General features: G+C 44.3%; 1 protein-coding gene across 13 annotated transcripts in view; it reads left to right on the top strand.

Moving 5' to 3' along the window:
- The window catches only part of FGGY (FGGY carbohydrate kinase domain containing), a 455,489-nt gene that overhangs the window by 333,312 nt on the left and 99,889 nt on the right, over positions 1-22,288 (top strand). For 6 of the 13 annotated variants that reach the window (XM_027108362.1, XM_027108360.1, XM_027108371.1 and 3 more), the window contains one exon: positions 5,969-6,063. The exons of 2 other annotated variants lie outside the window; for them this stretch is intronic. In XM_027108362.1, the coding sequence (XP_026964163.1) occupies positions 5,969-6,063 (95 nt within the window). Of the gene's footprint in view, positions 1-5,968; positions 6,064-11,005; positions 11,134-11,780; positions 12,682-22,288 lie in introns of those variants that run through there. 5 more of the 13 variants (XM_027108365.1, XM_027108364.1, XM_027108370.1 and 2 more) reach the window with 3 other exon arrangements.

Genomic DNA, 22,288 nt, shown 5'->3' with positions numbered 1-22,288 from the left:
AAAATACAGAGATGAAGACATGATCCCTGCCCCCAGGGAGCTCAGGGGCTATTGAAGAAGGCAGACAGCAGACATGTCAAATCCAGTGTGGCAAGAGCTCTGAGTGAGAAAAGCACAGGGTATTGGGGAAACACCATGGGCCACCTCGCCCTGGTTTGGACCTGTGACGGTGCACAGCAAGTGACTGGAGGAAGTGATAAGGAAACTGTTTGAAGAAAGATTGCAGAGCCCAGCCATGGTGGAAGCTGCGGGTGTCTGGCTGCAGATGGGGGTTTGGACCCTAAGACCCCAAGATCCTGTGATTCCTTCTCGGCTCATCAGAATCAGGGATCGTGACACAGATGGAGAGAATCCAGGGTAATGGGCTGATCTCTCTGTGATATGAGCAGACAAAAGCAGAGCAGGATCTGTAGTGCAGACCCCTGGGCCCCAAGGAAGGGGCCCCACAGGCAGGAGGCTTGCTGCTGTCCCAGAGGCTGGCCTGGGCTTCCATCCCTCTAGACCTGTGCCCTCATGCCCCTTGCTCCTTTCTCTCCCTGTGTCTCCTGGGGACTGATGTCCCCCCTCCCTACCCCATCCCGGGGTGGCCAGGCACCAGGGCTGGCCAAGGATAGGGAAGTAGGAGAGAACTGGACCCTGCTCACAGCCCCACCTCCAGCCTCATCTGAGCCCACCCTCCACTGGCCTCCATTCATCATGATCTCTTGCTGTCCCCTGTCCCCTGGATTCCTTACCTCCGACAGCTGGGTGGGTCCAGGTTTCTGCCCCTGACTCTCCCTTCCCCCTCCAGTCCATGCAGATCCCTGCAGGTGAGAGCTTTCCCAATCATGATGGGCAACATTTACCCCCTGCACATCGTGAGATCAAACTAAATAAGTTACTGATCCCCATCTTAGAGGTACGGAGGCTGAGGCACAAGCCAGAGAACAGTATCAAAAAGCACACAGTGGGGCTTCCCTGGTGGCGCAGTGGTTGAGAGTCCGCCTGCGGTGCAGGGGACTTGGGTTCGTGCCCCGGTCCAGGAAGATCCCACATGCCGCGGAGCGGCTAGGCCCGTGAGCCATGGCCGCTGAGCCTGCGCGTCCGGAGCCTGTGCTCCGCAACGGGAGAGGCCACAACAGTGAGAGGCCCGAGTACCGCAAAACAAAACAAAACAAAACAAAACAAAACAAACAAAAAAAAAAAGCACACAGTCTAAGGGTAAACATATAAAAATAAGTATAGAAATGACTGCCATTAACCACGCTCCCGCTCTGTGTTGACATGAATCACGCTATTTACATTTAATCCGCACACACCACCAAAAGGTAGAAGTTGGTGTCCCCATCTTACAGACAAGGAAACAGAGTCAGGAAGGTGACTTAAATTAACTGTCCAACGTCAGACACCCAGTAGGGGCAGGACCAGGATTGTCCCAGGTGTGTCCAGGCCCAGCGTCCCCTACACTATGCTCTGACCCAGGTTTCTTAACTTTTCTGCCCGGTTTGTAACCATTTGATGATGACGACTCCTTTCCTAAAGTGTCCAGAACCTATGGAAGTAGGCCATTCTGAGGCAGAAAGAAGAAAGACGTAAAAAGGAGCTCAGATTACCTTCGATTTTCCCTAGGAGAAAAGCCATGACTACATTTTATCTCAAAGTCAGCTAGCTTGTTCAAGTACGGTTCAGACTTAAAATCTGATCTGTGAGTGACTTTTTAATTTCCAGCCTCCAAATAGCCACCAAAACTTCCTACCTGGATTCAAGAGGGGAGAGAAAATCAACCTTGGCTAACACATCACCCAAGGGAATGGGAAACAGGGCCCCCAAGAGCAGGGTAGCCTGTGTGACCCAGGTCCTGACTCTGCACCGCTGCTCCAGCCTTTATGAAAGTGAGTTCTCTTCCAGGCCTCACACCCCTGAGCTGACTCAGAAGCAGGGGTGCAGTGGCTTCAGAGAAAGTTCTGCTTTGGAAACTGTTCTCCTTCAGGCTCATGAATGAAAAGGCTGTTAATCGTTATTTGGATTCCAATTGAAACTGGACCCTTTGTCTCTGACTATGGACCAGTTACAGTTCCGGACAAAGGGGCCTTTTCTTTGGCCTGAAACTCCTCTGCCTTGGGAAGCCGGTGATTGACAAGTGATGGCAAAGTGCATCTGCCTTTAAATGCTTTGGGTTCTGCTAAACTCATTAATGCGTCAGATAAAATAGTTCACATTCCAGGCAAAGCTGCCTTCTTCCTCTCCTTCACCCAGCATTCTGAGAAAAGAACACATTTGCATTTGTTTCTGCAAAAGATGGGTACACAAGCCGGGGGTGTATAGGTAGAGTGTTTGGTGCCTTTAAACGTTGTAATTGCTCTAGTTTTCCTGCAAAGAAAGCTGTAGAAAGAACCATAGACCTGGTACATGATTCTCAGGAATAACATGTGAAAAACACGGTGGGATTTGGGAGATGCTTTGGAGATAGTGTGGAGTAATGGAAAGAGCAGGGGACCAGCTCTGTGACTTTGGGCAAGTTGCTTTACCTCTCTGAGCCTCATTTCCCTCTTCTGAAAGGTAGAGATAATATTATTTCCCTCATATAGATCATGCTGAGGAATACATACTCACACGTTTGTGGGCACCAATCTCTGTGCTTCACTTAAAATAGGTGTTCAATAAATGTTAGCTCACTTCTTCCCTGAAGGCAGCCCCACGCCAGAAAGGTGGTGCATTTCAGAAAAAAAGAAGTTAAATATTTTTTAAGCAAATCTTTGCCATTTGGGGAACAGTCTGCTCCTGCTCTGGGCAAGCAGGGAGAGTAGGGTTTTGCCAACTTGGGAAATGTCCTCTACGTGAGGAGGAAGAATCTCGTTGTACCCTGGGCATATAGTTAACTGTGGTTTCAAGAAATACTTGGTGTGTACTAAGTAATTGTAGGTTTCCCTCACTGACTTGGGACTAAATGTTCCTCCTAAATTTTGTTTTGTAGAATTCTGGCAGTTTCCTTAGGGGTTTCCCTCTTCCCGCCTTATTCATTATTTCATTCATTTACTCCTTCATGTATTCATTCTCTGAGTACACATGCTGAGCTTGGCGCGAGCATGCAAAGAAGAACAATAACGTCCTGCCAAGAGGGCCATTAGAAACAGAAAAGTGCTCTCGTGCTCTGACCACTGTCCAGCGAGGACGGGGTACCCAGAGGACGTTGGTGGCAGCGTGAGTCAGTTCCAGGCAGAGAACAGATGACACACTCAGATTGGATTAACTGGAGAACAGTCGAATAAAGGGTCTATTTACAGAGGTGTGGGCAGGGTTGAGGGAAACCCCGGTCACCAGGCGGTACCATGGGGCTGCCTGCAGTCTGACCACCCCTAGGCTTGCAGGGGCTGGGGCAGGAGGTGACCCACCTGAGACTGAGGGGCTATGTGAAGAGGGGCCTCGTGGCTGGAGATGAGCTCAGTCCAGGATGTGGCCGGAGGACAAAGGGGCTACAGACTTGGTCCACACGGCAGTGTCCCAGGACCCAGAACAGGTGTTGGGGCCGAGGTGCGAAGAGGGTGGGAATAACTGAGATACGGTAAACATTAAGAATCATAATAGCTAATGCCAATTTAGTGCCTCCTCTAAGCACTTTTAACCCTCACAGCAACTCTGTGAGATCAATGGAAGTTTAACCTCATTTTGCATCTGGGAAAACAGGCACAGAGGGGTTAAGTAACTTGCCTAGGATCACACAGCTAAGGCAGAGAGGAAGCCAGAATTCAAACCCTGGCAGCTTGGCTCCAGAGCACTTTGGGCTGCAACTGGAGAGCTGATGGGGGATCCACCCGGCTCCTCTGGTTGCCCGTTCCCAAGGAGAGGGGCCTGTGAGTAGTTCCTCCCTGCTCAGAGCAGTGAAGCTCTGACAGGGTAAGGAGGGCTAGGAGGCAAACAGCATGTGGAGTGCTGTCTTCTAAAAAGTCCCAGGGCCATGGGATGGTCATGGTCACACCCCCATCCCCATGATCCCCAGACTCTGCAGAGGCTTGCGGTGCTCTCTCCTGATGCAACCAGCACAACCCTTCCACGTGGCCTGGTGTCTTTCCTGCCCCTCTGGATGGTTGATGGGCAACCTACCCCATCCTTTCCCTGTGGTCCACTTTCCAACCCAGATGGAGTGCATGGAGGAGGGCTTCACCCCTCACTGAGATTCATCCTAACAGTAGAGGCCACCACTCTCAGGGGCTTATCATAGACCAGGAAATGTGTTAAGCCCCATATGTGCCCTTTTTCATGGATCCTCACAGCAAACCTGTTATCATCCCCATTTTACACAGGGAGAAACTGAGGCTAAAGGGTTTAAGTGACTTGCTGAAGGACACAGGGCTAGTGGAACCAGGTCTGCGCTTTTCCCAGAGACCCCACCCCACCTGATACTTGTCAGCAAAGTCTCCAGTGCTGGCCCTGCAGTATGGGGCTGGTATTCCTAAGTCCACTGGGATATGTGTGGGAATTCTTCCCCCCACCCCCTTTGTCTGGGATGGCTGGGGCAGCTGCCCCAGCCCTGGAGTAGGACAGTGAGTTAGGAGATGGTGGGAGCACAGAGGAGGATGTGTCAGGGAACTCTTGCCAGAAAAGATAGGAAGAGAAATCCAGTCTTTGGAAAAATAATGTCTTGAGTGGAGGAAGATCTCACAGGTCTGGCCACAGAGCTTACCTCTGTGGAGTTTGCTGCCATCTCCTGATTAGCAAATATATTTATATTTTATGTACGTTTCATTTCATATACACACACATATAAAATACTAAGAATTCTAAATTATTCCTATTCACCTTAAGTCCACTGTGAACCTTCAGCCTCTGGGAGTTGTCATGTGGAGTGTTCCTCCCTGCCTGGTGGACCCCTACTCATCCTTCAAATGCTTGTTTAATCCTGAGCTCCCCTGCTCTGACCCCCTTCCCCATCTCGAAAATTCATTCGTTCATCACGTAAGCAGTTACAATGTGCTAGACACTGCTCTCAATTCCAGGGATTCAGCAGTGGACAAAGAGTCCCTGCCCTCATGGAGCTTAGGTTCTAGCAGGCAAGACAGACAGTAAACAAGAGAAGTAATAGCACGGTGTTGGAAGGCAATGAGGAAATCATGAGGCGGGTAAGGGATGTTGTGGGTAAGTTGTCATTTCACTTCAGATGGTCAGGAAAGCTGCAGTGGGGAGGGATGTTTGCACAGACTTGCAGGAGGGAGTTGCCATGGGGACATCTGGAAGCAAGTGACCCAGACAGAAAGAACAGCACGAGCAAGGGCCCTGAAGCAGATTCAAGAAAGGGCAAGGAGGCCGGGCAGTGTGGCCCAGAGGAGAGGGGAAGCCAATCAGGGTGGGAGAAGTGGCACGGATCCTGGAGGGCCTTGTCAGCCTTGGTAAGGGCTTTGGCTTGTACTCTGAGGCCCCTGAAGGAAGGATTCATCGCACCCTCTCTCACTACTTCCCTTTCCTTAGTGCATCTCAGTTGGAGACCCAACCCCCTGTGTGGCCTTTATCTCTCTCTCATCCATCTCCCCTTTGAGACCTGAATAGCAGGACAGTCTTATTCATCTCTATATCACTGGCCCCGCAGAGCACTTCGTAAATGTTTGTTTAACTGCTTAAAATGGCAGGTAGCAGCTAGCAGAAGCCTGGAAAACCTGGGCAGAAAGGTCTCCTGAGTTCAGATACGTACAGATAGATAGATAGATGATTGATAAATAGATAGATAGATAGATAAATATAGATATAGATACAGATATAGATATAGATATATGGTGCTGGCTTCCAGGGGACCCTTGGCTACTGCAGCAGCAGGCAGAGGCAGTGAAATCCTTTAGAACCAGGTAATCCCAAAGAACAGGGAACTGCAAGGGGGAGGGGTGGAGCACTGCTGCTGCCTCTGCATCAGGTGTTTGTGCTGCTGGAGCTGCTGGCCGGCTCCCCGCGTGGCCCCTGGCCCTACTACTCCCTAACCAAGGTGTGGCCTTGTCCTGCGCAGGCATGCCTGTGGTCCTGTCGCAAGAGGTGGAGTCTGTTCTCGTGGGTGCTGCTATTCTGGGGGCCTGTGCCTCGGGGGATTTCGCTTCTGTACAGGTACGTGAGGACCAAGGGGTGGGCCATGGCCCCTCCCCTGTCTGGGGCTGTCCTTCCTCTTGACAGCAGCTCATGTCTTGCAAAGCACACACAGGATATAATTAAGAAATGATAGGTTCCAGCCAGGGAAAGCACAAACACTTCTAGCCTCACATATTTTTTGCAGTTTTCATTTGACTTGGCCTCCATTACTGTCAGTTGTTCTGTCTTTCTGTTGGTTTTCTTTTTTTCTCCTTCAAAATAGCTCTTATATTATTTCATTTGAATTTCCCCTTGACCATTTTTCTTTTAGCAAGCGAAGCAGGTAAGGTACAAAACAAATTTTTCATGTGAATTTCTGATTTGTATTTGCTTCTTTCATCTCCATCCACCACTTTTCAAATACCTCTGAGGTCTCTTTCAGCAAGGTACACAAATGAAAATGTTAGTAAAATGGAGTTAGAAGAAAAAATAAGGAACAAAGATATAGGAAGAAGGAAACAACTCGATGGCAATGATGGAGCAGACAGTTTGACTCTGAGCTTCCTGGCAGCCGAGACAAAAAAGAACCCATGATAAGTTACATAATTCTTATTTTCAAAAAGAGGAAGCATACTAGTTTCTTTAGGAGACAAAGCTTTTCCTACCACTGAATTGAAAAAGACATTTCACATGTGGGTTTTATGGAGAGACTTTGAGTGGTAAAATAATAGGATTAACAATAGGTTTACAAAAAGGTAGAGAAGCAGTATAGTTTATGGCTGAAGGCACAAGCTCTGAAGTCAACCCTCACTTGACTTCCAACTAGTTCTGTAACCTGACCGTTCTGCTTCCACTCCATTTCTTTATCTGTAATAATGATCAGGAGCACATTATGAGTTCTTTCTCTGGACCGGGAATGTACGTTCAGTCCCGCAGCAGCTCTATAATTCCCATTTTATAGTTGAAGAACCTGAGGCAAAAAGAAGTTAAATAACTTGGCTTACGTTGAAGCAGCTAGTAAATGCCAGAACCAAGAAGTCTGGCTCCCAAGTTGTAACTGAAAGTTGAAGAAATATTTGTTCAGCTGAGTCACCAGAGAGCTTAAGTGACTTGCCCATGGTCTCAAAGTCAGGACTAGAAGCCAGGTTTTCCACCAGTAGCCCAGTAATGAGAACCTTATTTATTGTGACCCTCTTATGTACCAAGAACTATGCTAGGTGCTTTTCATATAACCTTCCTGCTACCTCTCACAACCCACACAGGCAACAGAGATCCAGAAAGATTACGGAACTCAAGTGTACACTATTGGAAGTGGTCACATGCAAGAGTCTGATACCAATATCTGTGCTCTTTGTGCCACATTTTGGGAAGTGTGGTGCACGGCACCCTGCCAAGCCTCTCAAATTGATGCTTGTGAAATATCCCTTCCAAAGAATTGAACCCACTCATGAATGCTTGTGGATCTTAACTGGAGTTTTTAAACAAAGATGGTAGAGTTGAGTTTTCAACTTTTTTCTGGATTTTCTGGTGCTGTCTCAGAAACATCACGTGGAGATGTTTATTTATTGTTGAAATGTCAGTGACTTGTCAGTTATTATTTTAATGTGTTGATTTATGAAGATGTTCTCATAACTAGTTGCCTTGCACTTCCTGGGACAAAGCATAATTGCCAGAACAAAACAGTAGAGATGCTTACTAAGGCCCTGCGTAGGTTAATGCATATTATGGACTGGAAGTTTCTGTCCCCTCAAAATTCAAATTTGAATCCCTAACCCCACAGTGTGATGGTATTTGGAGATGTGGCCTTTGGGAGGTGATTTCGATTAGATGAGGAAATGAGGGTGGGACCTTTATGGTGAGATTAGTGCCCTGATGCGATGAGACACCAGAGCTTGCTTTTTCTCTGCCATGTGAGGACACGGCAAAAAGGTGGCCATCTGCAAGCCGGGAAGGGAGCCCTCACCAGAGCTCAGCCATGCTGGCACCTTGATCTTAGTGCCTCCAGAACTGTGAGAAAATGAATTTCTATTGTTTAAACACCCAATCTGTGGTATTTTGTTATGGCAGCCCAAGCAGATGAAGACACCTCATTGAATCTTGACAGTCTCCCTGCCTGCGGGAATAAGGCTTTCTATTCCTGTGTTATATATGAGGAAACCCAGGCTCAGAGAGTTTTTAAGAAGTTTGCCCAAGGCTACAGTTAATAAGGGGCAGAAGCAGAATGGAAATCAAGGTCTCTCTGGATTATATCCTCTGTTGATTTTCATTCTTTTTCTACTTTAGTCTAATTTTTTTTTCTTTTTTCTTGAAAAAAAAATTTGGCTTCTTAAATGTTCAAAGGTGAATTTTCTGAAAAGAAATGTCATTGGTCACAAATCAGGAGACAGTCTGCCACTGAAACAGAGTAGTGTGACAAGATCCGGCTGCTTTATCAGATACTTCATACCATGCCTTGTGGCACCTCATTGACATCTTAGTCAAATCTGGAGTTTCTAGCTCTGAGAAGTTTCCACTCACTTCTTCTCCTAAGTGGAAACTGAGCTTCATCCCACACTGACATCTTCTTCACTACATAATATTTTCCCTTAATATTCTGGAACAGGATCTAAGATATGGTAGATCAAAAATTGGAATTGTTGACTTGAGTAGCAGCTGCAAGGCCCACAAAATCTTAAAGACAAGTTCATGTCTCCTATTCGACCCGAGGAATTATGTGCCTCTCCTGACTATTTTTAGGAGACACTGTAATCTAGTAAAGAAAGCCCCCAGGTGCCAGAGACCTGAATCTTACCTGTCATCACATGCCTGAGGGAATCCATGTGGTCTTAACCTCTGTGCATGGTTGTTGTACATCCTCAAACAATGTCACTTGGCCTCTCCACGTGCTCGTTTCATTTGTTTGTTTTATTTCCTTTCTAAAAAATGTTTAAATAAGAATTGCCATTCATGTGGAACTGCTGAGATAGAGCCTTTGAAAGATTCAGTGACCTCCGTGAAGCCCAGGTATAATTGTCAACATTGTAATAATGATTATGTTTGGAAATGTAAATGCATGTGAACTTGGCTTCATTCACCCCTCTCTAAAGAAGAGGTGCCAACCTATGTGCCCCAGGCCTGGAGACCAGCTCAGGATTCTGGCAAGTTGAGGTGAAAAAGAATTACTTCCTCCCTGTGATTCATATTTTTCAATCTGAACTTCAACACAGTTTTTTCTTTGAACTTCATAGATCCTAGCTTGATCTTCAGGGTGCCTGCCACTCCTTCCTGTAAGAAAGCTGAGCAGAGCTTGCCAGCAACTCAATGATTCCAGCAGGCCAGATGTTTTGTCTTCTCATAGACCACACATCTGGTCGTTGGATAAAGGATTTCACTTCTTATCTGGATGGGCAGACTTCGGTAGACTCAGTTGGAGTCGTCTCCTTCAGATGAAGGAAAGGCTAAGAAGACTCCAGAAGACCCAGGCTGCAGACCTAGGGAAGAGTCCTACGTGCCCAGGGAGACAGGGTTTCCCAATGTCTTAGGCCCATGAATGGATGACTTCAGCCAGGGGTAGAGCGCTATACCTTCCTTTGGCAGTACCAGCAGATCAGAAGGACTTAGAATTGTGGATTTTACTTACAGCTATTGCAAACTTCTATATATTTGAATTCTGGGGAAAGTTTATCAGCTGGAGGGAGAGGGCTAGTGGATGGAATTATCTGATGGGGGTATTAATGGAAGAGATTGGTCAAGTACAAGGTCCATTGCTATTCCAAATTTTGAAGCCTGCTGACAGTTCCTGCTTCCACCTCTTGTTCATTTATCCATTCATATTCTCATCCTCAGAGTCTCTCTCTCCCTCTCTTCCTCTGCCCGTTCCTACCCTCCCTTCCTTTAGACAACTAAAGTCTTCCTGCTCCTGTTCCCTTTCCACATTAGGATCTCACAAAGGGTAGTTATAGCCATCCGTCTGCATTAAAGAATAGAATGACTAATAATATCTTAAAGAATTGTCCCTCTCCAGAAATGGTGTTCTCCTTTTAGTAGTTTTCAAAACTATTCTTCCATTAGACAGTGTGACAAGTATCATGTCACAGTTGTCTTTGTATCTGCAGCTTAATAAAATGGAATCAAATCACAGAGATGCCATTTTCATGGTAGAAGTTCAGCTATTGAGTAAGTGGGAGGGGATGCAAGGAAGGAAGTCTTCCTCCCTCCTTAGAGTTATCCAGGCGGTCTTGGCATCTGTGGCCTTTCCACCTGACCACTCCCCCATCCCTAGAATGTCACCCATTGTTCCTCTGGCCATCAGTGTGATCAAAGTGATCAAAGTGATCCTCTCAAATTCTGAATATCCTGGAAAGCAAATAATTATCATTAGAAGTTGGGAGCATCCGATAACAATCCTCTAGGCTCCCAGGCCCTGGGAAATTAACACACTGGAAAAAAATCACTTTATGAACTATCAACATGCTTACACTTCCTAAGTACAGACAATAGAGAGGTTCTAAGAAATGCAAAGGACACATAAAGCAAGAAAGCGGTTTCAAGATGCCGTGAGAGAAAACTCAATCCAATGGCAAAGAGGCAGAAATACAAAATGGCTTTCCACTTTCTGCTTCCTTCAGCCCCTCTGCAGATGTCATTAGCTTCCTGTAATGTCTTATCTTAAAAGAAAGCTTTTTTCCCCCCAAGACTATTTATATAAAATAAGCTTTAATTCTAACTGTGCTATTGATATTTATCTTGACACCCACCCTTGCCCCCCCAAAAAAGCAGTAGAGGAAGCCTCTGAAGCAAAAATCAGCAGAAGGAGACAGTGACAAGAGATCAAAATGAATTCAGCCATCATTTTAATGGTAGTACCAGGGTAAAGAAAATAAGCCCTTGGAATCAGCCAATTAATCAAAACCTTTTTTCCTCCCACGGTGTGAGGGTTGCCGCCTCTGTAAACCATTGACTCCGTGCGTTCCCACCATCAACTTTCCTTGTCACGTTCCAGACAGACTCCTGTGTCTCGCAGACCAATGCATCTAAGTGGCCAGTGGAGAGCGGTGATTACTCACCCTTTCTGTAATGTGTGCCCACAGGATAAACTATCCGCGCTGACCGCAGTGGTCTACCCTCAAGGTCAGTCCTTGCAAACATCCTCACTGCTTAGCTGAAGCCTCTCCTTCTGTTCTTTTTCATGACATTTCCTTCATTTAGAGCCGGTTTCTATTCATCACCTATTATGTGCTTCAAAGCCTGTTATTTTTTTATGCTATACAATACGTCTCCATATTGTTTTGTTTTGTGAGAGTTAACTTTCTGTGTTTTTTAGTCCTGTTTGGCTTCCTGTCACCATAAATACCAGTTTTACATTTTGCAAAGTAAAGTTGATTACCATGATCTTGCTTTCTGGAGGTTTGGAAAGACTGATATATAATAGATGTTCAGAAATATGAAACCATGCCATTTCTTGGCACATTCAGTCTTAATTTGCTGGGTTTCTTTCCTTTTTCTGGAATACAACTACTAATTCATGTTCATTGGGAAAAAATAAGAAAATTCAGTTAAGCTGAAAGAAAAATACGAAAACACTGATATTACTGCCCTAAAACAACCACTATATTAGATTCTGGCTTCTATCTTTGTAATCTTTTTGTACATACTTTTAAATTATTTTATACTTTTCTAAATTACAAAACTGTGTTCATACAATGCATATTGTTTTATAGCCTTTTTTCCCCCACCCAAAAATACATAGTAAACATCTTTATTTATCATAATTGTAGGCTGTACAATTTTCTGCCCCATAGTAGACCAGCGGTCCCCAACCTTTTTGGCACCAAGGACCGCTTTCGTGGAAGAAAATTTTTGCACAGATGGGGGTGGGTGGGGAATGGTTCAGGCCGTAATTCCAGCGATGGAGAGCCACAGATGACGCTTCGATCCCTTGCCCGCCGCTCACCTCCTGTTCTGCGGCCCGGTTCCTGACAGGCTGCGGACCAGTAGTGGTCCGAGGCCCCGGGGGTTGGGGACCCCTGCCATGTACCGTGACTTATATCCCCGGTCCTCTAGTTTTGAATACTCATGTTGTCTCCGTTGTTTTAAAGAATGCTGCAACTAACGTCTCTGTATCTGAATTTTTGCCCATACCCTAAATGATTTACACAAACTAAATGATGGAGGTATAGTTATTTGGTCAAAAAGTTTGCCTAACTTTTAGGATTTTGAGACATATTAGCACTTTATACTCCCACCAATAGTGTGTGAAGATTCAGGGCTCACATTCCTCGTGTATAAGGCGCATCTTTTGCTGTGAATTTTAGTTTCATTTGGCTTTCATTCCCAGGTCTCGTAAAATCCTATTTATTTCACATATGGTCCTGATACTATCAGGTTTTTTTAGTAACCTTTTGCCCTTTGCTGCTTAAGCATGTGTTTCATGAGATATGAGATTCTGGTTTCTAATTAAATGGATTCAGGTTTCTGATTGGATTTTCTGTATCCTGTCCCATATGTGAGTGCCTCATAGAAAATCAACAGAAAACCTGAAATGGTAGTTAATAGTTTAAAGAAGGGTTAAATTAAGAATGTGATGCTGGTCCTAACATTCTTTATACTTACTGCCATACCTGGTTAACAGTATATTCTTATCTTTTTGAGAATTGCTCCCACTCAAAAAAAAAAAAAACCAACAACAAATTCAGGTTCTGATTAATTATACATCTCCTTGTTCCAATCCAATTGGCAGAATGGCACCATGGATATAAAAGTCAAAAATTAGCGCAAAATTAGTATTCTGTTTTTAGGAATTATTATTGCAGTTTGTAAGAGATATGACATTGGACTCTCCTGTTCCTTACAGGGTGATCCTGGAACAGGGCCTGTTACTTTCCATCCTTTGTCATTCATAGAATCCTTGCATCAACCAGTGGATGTTAACAGTCCCCACTGTGCAGATGAGGACAGTGAGGCATGGAGAGGTCATATAACTTTGCTTGACACAAAGTCCATGCTCTTTTTGTTCCATCAAACCATGTTCTTTATATTCCAGTAAATATGTATCTGTTGCTCGGAAAAAGGAAAAAGTGTAGATTCCAGTATAGCACTTTAGCTGCGCTTCTACGGGGTAGTGTGGTTTATAGAACATATCAGCAGCACATGTTTAGCCTCACTGCTTGGTTGAGTATGGGACATAGAAATAAAAAGAAGAAATGTACCCTCTTTGGTTTGGAAAGTTTCTAATTCCTTTGCCTGGAGAAGGCTTCATACCATACTCCCAGTAGTGTTTTGTTTTATTTATTTGTATTTAATCATAATCTGTCCATTTACTTTTTATACAGATATATATTAAAAAGCACTTTAATTAAGAACTTTAATTAAATGACACTTTTTATAGTATTGTTATTAACACAGAGATTTAGGCTAACAAATATTTTTTTCCAAATATCTCCTTCCACTTGCAGTTCAGGAACTTAAGATTTGGGCTTTTATAAAAGAAAACAGTGGCCAAACATCTACTGAGTATTTTAGAAACTTAGAAGGGTTTCAGAACTGTATTTCTAAAATAAAGTTTACCTACCTTTTTTTTTTTTTTTTTTTGCGGTACGCGGGCCTCTCACTGTCGTGGCCTCTCCCGTTGCGGAGCACAGGCTCCGGACGCGCAGGCTCAGCGGCCATGACTCACGGGCCCAGCCGCTCCGCGGCACGTGGGATCCTCCCGGACCGGGGCACGAACCCGCGTCCCCTGCATCGGCAGGCAGACTCTCAACCACTGCGCCACCAGGGAAGCCCTGAGTTTACTTACCTCTTTGACTTCATTTTGTTCAAGACAACATTTTATACTGGTGCAAATCTGAAAAAATACGTTAGATTATTTAGTAGAAATGAATGCCTGTAAGTACTTGATTCCTCATTCTAATGATCATTTATGCTTTTCCTTTTTATAATAAACGTCCTTGTTGGAATAAATCAGAAATGAATAGATAGGACTTTTTTTTTTCCTCCCTTTACTCTAGGATGTCATGAATAGATTATCCATGCTGTATAACTTTAATATTCAACACAGTAAATTAGGGTATGGAACCAAATAAGAGATGAGGGAAGACAAGACCTTTAGTTAAATCAGGAATTGTCTGTAATTGGGAAAAAGTTCTGAAAAATGACTACACACACACACACAGTCATATACACATACATACCACATGCCACTGGACAAAGTTTGATTCAGAGTCATGGAATGTTTAGAGGTCTTACTGAAGTATATGAAAGACTTTTGGTTCCATCATTGAGGCAAATGATCAAGAAGCATGCAAAAGAAGAAATACCATTATTACAGTTGCTTATTGGAGGTGTTTGATACACTGCAATGAACCATAAAGTACCACATGTGTAGAAACTTGGATGGCATGGCTCTCATCACATGCATATCAAAGAAATTTGAACATTTAAAAATTTAGTACCATGTTAAAAGTTATACATAAGGAAATTTCCTATACTATTATCATCATAATTTTACAAATTAAGAAACAGGGTAGGAGGGTTTAAGTGACTTACCAGAGCCCATGGCTAGAAAGGTATGGAGCCAGAATCCAAGGCCTAGCCTAGGATTTCAAAGCTGAGGATTGTTCAACTTGGTCATACATGGGAGTGGACTCCTCTGGGGCTGAGTGTGATTGCCATTATTTAAAAAAACTAGTACCAGTAATAGACAACTAGAATTTTTAAAACTTATTTTATGGAAGTATAGTTGATTTACAATGTTGTGTTAATTTCTGCTGTGCAGCAAAGTGATTCAGTTATACATATATATATTCCTTTTCGTATTCTTTTCCATTATGGTTTATCACAGGATATTGAGTATAGTTCCCTGTGCTATACAGTAGGACCTTGTTGTTTATCCATCCTATACTAGTTTGCATCTGCTAATCCCAAACTCCCAATCCATCCCTCCCCCACTCCCCCTCCCCCTTGGCAACCACAAATCTGTTCTCTGTGTCTGTGAGTCTGTTTTTGTAGACAACTAGAATTTGAATGTACATTAAAATGTCCCTGTGTTAGTCAAGGTCCCCACAGAAGTTACCTTCAAATTAGGATAGTTTTAGACAGTTTAGTAGAGGGACTATTTACACACTGGGGACCAGCCCTGGAGAAATCACAAGGGAGGATATAATATACTGGGGTTTGTAACAGCTGGACCTTAAGAGGTGAAGGGAGAGCACAGTTACTGGAACCCCTGAACCCCAGAACAGAGGGCTGTGTGGAGGCGACCGAGTCAGCTGGCTTGCCAATGACCCTGGAAGTGAAGAGCTGGGTTATTGACCCCATCTTCCTCCCGCTCTCTGACTTACTGTCAGGCTCCCCATTGGCTGGAGTCAAAGTCATAGGGCAAGAAAGCTCATTGATATAGTCTGTACCAGTGAGCCTGGCTCAGCCCAGAGAAGGGTGGGAGGGGGTCTTTAGGAGCGAATGCAGCTGTCCTCCGTAGTCATCCAGACTGGGCTGTGCAGGTCTGTCTGCGACCAGAGGCCAAGCTGTGAATGGTTTGTTACAGATTGGCAGTGAGATAAGGGACTTGCATCAGAATATAAATCAATTACAACATTTTGTTCGTAGCAAGATGTTCTCAGTGAGAGAATCAGGGTGTTTGTTTACTTTCTGGAGCAAACTCCTTATGTCATTATGGACGGGCCCTCTGAGTAACACTGATCAGATCTGTCAGCTCTGCAGATGACAGGCTAGGGTGCTCAAAAGGGACCCACTTATCCCTGCTTTCCTTTTTCTGCCTTCCCTTCTGCCAAAGACGAGAGAACTGTGCCTCTTCTGAGCTGGGCACTGTGCTACGGTACTTGAGATGCCATTTGATTCTTGCAAGGTGGGTTATTCACCTCACCATTACAGATAGGAAACTGAGGCTCAGAAAGTTTAAATAACAGATCCATCATCTAACAAGTAGCAGAGCTGGCGATCAAATCCAGAGCTGACTCCAAAACCTGTGTTTTTTGTATAGGCTGCCCTAGGGCCATGCTTAAAATTATCTGACATTAATACCCAGGAAACAATGCAGGGTTCTAGGGGGGATTGCCTTGTTTGGAGACCTATGGCTGTGTTCTCTGCTTTTGGTAACAACAACCAAGCCATGGTTTCTGGGAATAGACACACCCCAACTCCCAAAAAGTCAGACAGCACCATTTATGGGTCCCATGTTACTTTGCTTTACAAGGCCTTTCCCAGCCTAGCCAGCCAGATCAGAAGGTGAAGTCAGTTTGTTTCTAAGTGGCTCTTGTCTGTTTCTATCTCTTTTTAAATCTGGGAGGTCAGGAAGAAGATGGGGAGAAAGAATTCATGACAGGGATGCATTTCCTTAGAAATGTTATTAATTGGCTGGGCAAAACAAGAGAAGGAAATAAAATAGCTGCTCCTTACTAAGTAAAGGCATCTTCTTCCCTTATCTCATTAAAAATTAAAAACACTCTTGGCTTAAGCAGGGCAAATTAGTAATTAAGTGCTATATAATCAACTTGTGTAAACATAATATCGAAGGGGAGGCCAAATTAATCATTCTGCTGGCTTGCTTTTGCCCCCATCAATGCACCTTTTACCTGGGTCCTTCCTGTGATGTCAGGATGCATTTCCTGCTCTCCTCTGCAGCTGGAGATAGGGTGGGCTGTGATAGCTGGGCTGACAGATGACAGTGGGCTACATCTGGAAAAGGCATGTGTCTTGGCCTTGATTCAACTAGGTGATGAGGGAGGCTCCCTATTTAATCTTTTGAGCCAAGGCTCATCAGCAAGAGGCTGCCACGTGACAGGGACAGTCCTCGATGGTAGCAGGACAAAGAAGATTTAAACACATCTTGGGGCCCATGGAGTTCCAGTCTGGTGGGGAGGAGGTAGACACAGACAGATACAGTTATGAAAAAATCAACACTAAATGTAATGACAAAGACACAGCGCCTTGGCTTGGGCTCAAATCATGGCTCTGCCACTTACCTTAAGTGAATTACTTAATTTCTCTGTGCCTCAGAGCTCTCATTAGTAAAACATAACAGTAATATCTGCATCATTGGTATATTATCTCACAACTCGTGTTGTAAGAGGTCAACACGTTAGTACATGTAGAGTAGAATACTGTCTATTTAATGTTGGCTCTTATTTGTTTAACTACAGTTGCTATACAGTGGATAATGGAGCACCAAGGAAGGAGTGGCTTCCATTGTCTTAGGGCTAGAAATAGAAAGGCGCTTCTGAGAAGGCAACATTTGAACCAGGCCATATAGGATTAGTTGGTGATAGAGCTGGAACTCTGTGTGGAGAGGCATGTGAACCAGGCTGGCTCTTAATCTTCGCAGTAGAATACCTTCTCTGAAAGCAGAGGAAGGAGCATGTGCCTCAGTCCTGCACAAATCTCTCTCCGTTTCAACTCAACACAATAAATATTAGTAATAACTGCTGGAGCTCAGTCGTGTTATGGCAACTGCCTGCCAAGTCTTGGGGGTGGAAGAGGGTAAATGAGCTGAACCTGTTGTGGACGGAATAAGGGGAAATCAAATGAGGCCAAAGAAAGTAGCCCACTAGGTCACCTTGCTACGCTCAAGGCGATGGCATCTCCTTGGCTTGCTAGCTATGTGAACCAGCCTGGCTGGGCAAGGTACTTAGTTTCTCTGATCCTCAGTTCCGTATTAACCGACCCCACTGAGTTACTGCAAATATTCTATGCATGAAAGCACAGTTAGCATAATGCCTGGCATGCAGAAAAGTACTATTATTAATATTTCCTGTATTCATTTGATCCTTACCCCAAAACCAGTAAAGTAGGTGGTAGCATTGTCCCACTTTATAAAGCAGGAATTTGAGGCATCAAGACTGATAAGCTAAAAAAAAAAACTGATAAGCTGACCTGAGGTCACATGGATGGCTAGTGGGGGGAGGAGGGCTGCAATTTAGCTGGTCTGGCTCTAGGCCCACTCTCTGCATATCCCCTGCTGCCCAGTGTCTCAGAGGGCACCTAGAGCTGGCTTTACATATTATATGCTAGAAATAGGGCAGAGGTCACTTGATTATGTCCAGGCCCCTCAGTTGCTAATGAGGAAGAAATCCTTTCTCCTGTTTAAAGGAATGATAGGGTTGAGCCTACGACAGTGGTCACCCTCTAACAGGTGGGGCAGGTGGGGCAGGCCAGAGTGACTCACCAGGAATGATCAGCCCTTGGACGCAGTGGCGATGCAGCTGCCTGCACTGAACTTGGCAGTTTTGCTTAGGGAAGAAAACAATTTGTTTATTTTTTTATCATTCATATTCCTCTTCCATAAAGGATTTGAGGAAGCTTATAATACATGACTAAGCAGAATAAAACTAAGCAAAATAAAACTCACAAGTTAGAAACTATGTAGGAAGATAATATGCCAACTACTTAGACTAGGGGGTCCTCAAGTATATATATGCCTGCAGGCCATACCAGGTAGGCCATGGAAACAAGCAGAGAACAAGATGATTTCATTCTGTACCAGATTGGAGAATGTATACTCTGCCTAAGGACCTTGAAATTCAAATTGTTTTAACCCTGCGTTGGTGAGTGTCAGACCAAGCAGATGTGTGGGACAGGTTTGGCCTATGGGTCTCTGACCCATAAATAAGGGGATGACTTTGAGCTTCCCAGCAGCCAACACAAAACTGGAAATATGTCAAGTCATATAGTGTCCACAGAGTCAAGGAGGTGTACCAGTTTTCCAAAAGAGACCACATTTTCCCTGGTACCAAATTCTAAAATGTCCATTCCTTTAAAAACAAACAAAGAAGTCATTCCATGGAACTTTACAGAAGAAGCAGAAGAATTCATCCTATACTACCTTGCTAAAGGTCCGGAGCAGGACACTGAAACTTGACTTGAGGTCAAGAATTGCCCGGGCTTATAACTTTCTGGAGCTGTCACCTGCCCCAGGGGTAGGACTGAGAATACCCGGCATGGTGGATGGATGGCATGTGCCTTACCACTCTTCCCTGAATATTCCTTCCCTCAGGCAGCTTCACAAACAAAGCTGCGTCACTGACCTAGGAGTGTCTTAGAGGACCTCAGTACTAAAGCTTTTTACCCGCCTGGCATCAGGGAAGTGCTAAAATGAAGCACCCATCCATGGAGAAGGGCAACAGATGTCGAAGCCGATCAAATGTCAGTAAACAGCAAGCCTTCAGAGGCCACTGAACTTGGCATCCTCTTAGCAAAAAGACACTGTTGCCTTCAAGAGGTAAAGCCATGGACTTTTATAAACTACATTAAGTGATGTATTTTTTTTCTTAATCTCTACTTTTTTTAAGGGCAAATTTAATGTTCCCAGAGTGTTCTAGGCTTTCAGTCCTGGAAATGTAGGTCTTCAAAATATCCTCCCAGTAATTATGAGAAGTTTCATGTTCAGCTTATCTAGTACCCTCCCTTTTACTGTGAGCAGTATGATTCATATTATAAGCAATAAATAGGACCATAGTTAAGAGCACAGACTCAGATGTCACGTAAATCTGGGCTCCGATCCTGAGTTCATCTGCTAAAGCTGTACACTAGGTCAGTCCCTTTACCTCTCTAAGCTGGTTTTCTCACTGTAAAAATGAGACTGTTAAGAGTGCCTGCCTCATAAGATTGTTGTGAAGATTAAATGAGATAATATGTAGAGAGTATTGAGCACAGTTACTGGTGTGAATAAACTTTCAGTGAGTTATACAAAATTAGAGTAATATTTATGATACCTATCATTATTAGCTGACTGTAAATCACACGTTGTTCTAGCGCTTTATGTATATTATTGAGATGGCTGGGCCACTCATTTGCCTGTTTGCTCTCAGATAGCTTATTCACACCTGCCCTGCCGTGTATTACATTTCTCAGGCTCTCTGGAAACTGGCCACTGAGTAGATTTGGCCAATGGGAGATGCTGATGGAAGATGGACGTGCAGGAAGCAAGCGGGGAGAAGTCAGGTCATTTCTCTCTTTCACTGCAGCAGCAACTTCATCTCCTGTGTGATTCCAGCTCCCAGCCTTTCCCTTCAGGTCCCAGGGCTGACCACTCAGCCATTCTTTGGTTTCAGCTCCAGCCTGACATGGCCAGCCCCCGGCTCTGGCCACACCACTACCTCCCATCATCCCTTGATCCCTAAGAGGAGCAGCAGCTTTTTGCCGTCCCCGATCTCTGAGTTCCTTCAATATCATCTGTTTGGCTTCTTGGTTTCTTGTGTCATCAATGAAACCGATTTCTTGTGCTCAGTTCCTTTTGTTGAATGACGTAGAGTGGTTTCGCTTCTCCCGACTGGACTCTGATTGATACCGTCACTTTTAAGCATTAAGAGAAGTCAGTCCTTATGGCAAATCCACTTCCCCTCCTCTCTCCCTGTCGGAATGAGCTAGGCCAACAGGAGAAAGGGTGGCCACTTATCATGGAAAGCAGTTCACTTTGACTAAGTGACACCCAAAAGACAAGAAATTGACGTTAGCAACTTTAGTGAATACCCAGCTCTGAATAAGCCCACTCTTGAGTCAGGCATTGAGGCCAGTGGCCACAGGTAGCTCAGCACCTGTCTCAGGAGACACAACTTGATTACAAGTCCGAGCCAGGCACAGTTCCAGTAGTGTCTAGTCAAAAGGAATAGAAACTCCTCTTTCTTGAACCAGAACTCTGGACCTGTCTAAGTGAATCACTCTATTACATGTGTGATTATTCTCATCACCCAAATGAGGAAATAGAGACTCAGAGAGGGCAAGCGATTTGCCCAAAGTCACATAGCTATTAAGTAATGGCATTAGGAGTTTAAGTCTGTATGTCTCAGAGCTTATGTTTATTGAGACATATCTTTTACTCAGGGTTTTCCAAGCTTTCTTCCTATCTCAAAGCAAATTATAAGAAAGCTACATGCATAAGTCATATTGCTCTGGCCTTCTGGTAGATGTTTCCTTGCAGAATCAATATTTAGCCTTTCTCACCTAACTCTCACAATAGGTTTATGTGCAAAGTCTCTTTTTTTCAGTTTTACAAATGAGAAAACAGACTCAGAAATTAAAAGAACTTACCCAAGGTCACACTGGGTGTTAATCTTCAAGCTGGAATTTGAATACAGGTTTTTGTGTCTCCAAGCACATGCTGTTTCTAAGGGTGACCTCAAAGTTGTGGATAGTGTAATAGAGGGCCAGATGTTTTACAATTTTAAAAAAGAAAAAGAGGAAAAGCAAGGCCAGGTTCCCCACCTTCAAGGAGCTGACAGGCTAGAAAAATAAAAATGAAGTAACCTGAAACCGGAGAGTGCCATTACATAATCTGCTCCCTGGTAACAGCTACAAGCAGGAAAGAGAAGTGTGGCTTTGTATAAGAAGTAGGGCTTGAAGTGGAAATGTTAACTTAGGATGAGCAGAGAAGCAGCAGGAAGTGGGCTTTTCAGGTAGAGGTGCTAGTGAAAGCAAAGGAGTAACACAGACAGAAAGACATCAACTCAACTCCTAGGAAAGCATCCCAGTTCGGGAGTAGCAGAAGAGAAAGCTCGATATATAAGGACCACAGTTGATAGGGAATGGGGGTTGTCAACTATAAACAAATCATTAGGAGTTTGATCAGGAGTCTTGGGAGCATCCTTTGCCCAACATCCCCTGACTCTATCGTTTTTTATAAAAAATGTTTCAGGCTAATAGTCTCATTTACTTAAAGTCAACAACATTAAGTGCTTCTTAGATAGTAATACTGCTTCCTGCTTAAGCAAAAAGCCTGTAAGTTAATTCAGCCTGGGAGTAACGACAAAGATTTATTATTTATCTCCCAGCAGTTTTGAAGCCTCCCTGAAATATAAGGCCACACTCTTTAAATGCCCCTAGAAAGTTATCCTATTTCACTAGAGTGCATTTGTGTATAGAGTATAACATATCAGGTTTGAAAATTTCAGGATGAAGAAGGCACCTTCTGAGACAAGGCCACTGAGATATGGAAAGCAAGCAACCCACCTCACCCCACCTCAAAATCTACCCCCTCGCCCCTCCCCCCGTCCTCAGCTGACACCTTGGCCGAAGGAGCCTGTGTGTTGCAGTTGATCAGACTGAAATTCCTACCAAGTTGGCCATGTCAGTTTCACCTGTCAGCATCTCTGATGAGGAGGGATCCTGACAAACCAGACTGGTTTAGATAATTGGATTATAGCAGTTGTCTTCATCTTAGTAAGCTGACTAACTACTATAGACAGACGTTTACAGAGGAGAAATTTATAGACAATCCTAAAGTGGAGATTCGAGGAAGTGCTTAGACGACTGGGAAGCAGCAGGCTTTAGTGAGTCC

The sequence above is a fragment of the Aethalodelphis obliquidens genome, unplaced genomic scaffold (genome assembly GCF_003676395.1).
Source record: "Aethalodelphis obliquidens isolate GAN/ISIS:26980383/991018 unplaced genomic scaffold, ASM367639v1 scaffold9, whole genome shotgun sequence".
NCBI lineage: Eukaryota > Metazoa > Chordata > Mammalia > Artiodactyla > Delphinidae > Aethalodelphis > Aethalodelphis obliquidens.
The sequence above is the reverse complement of the archived record's forward strand: the minus strand, read 5'-3'. Positions and strand labels throughout refer to the sequence as shown.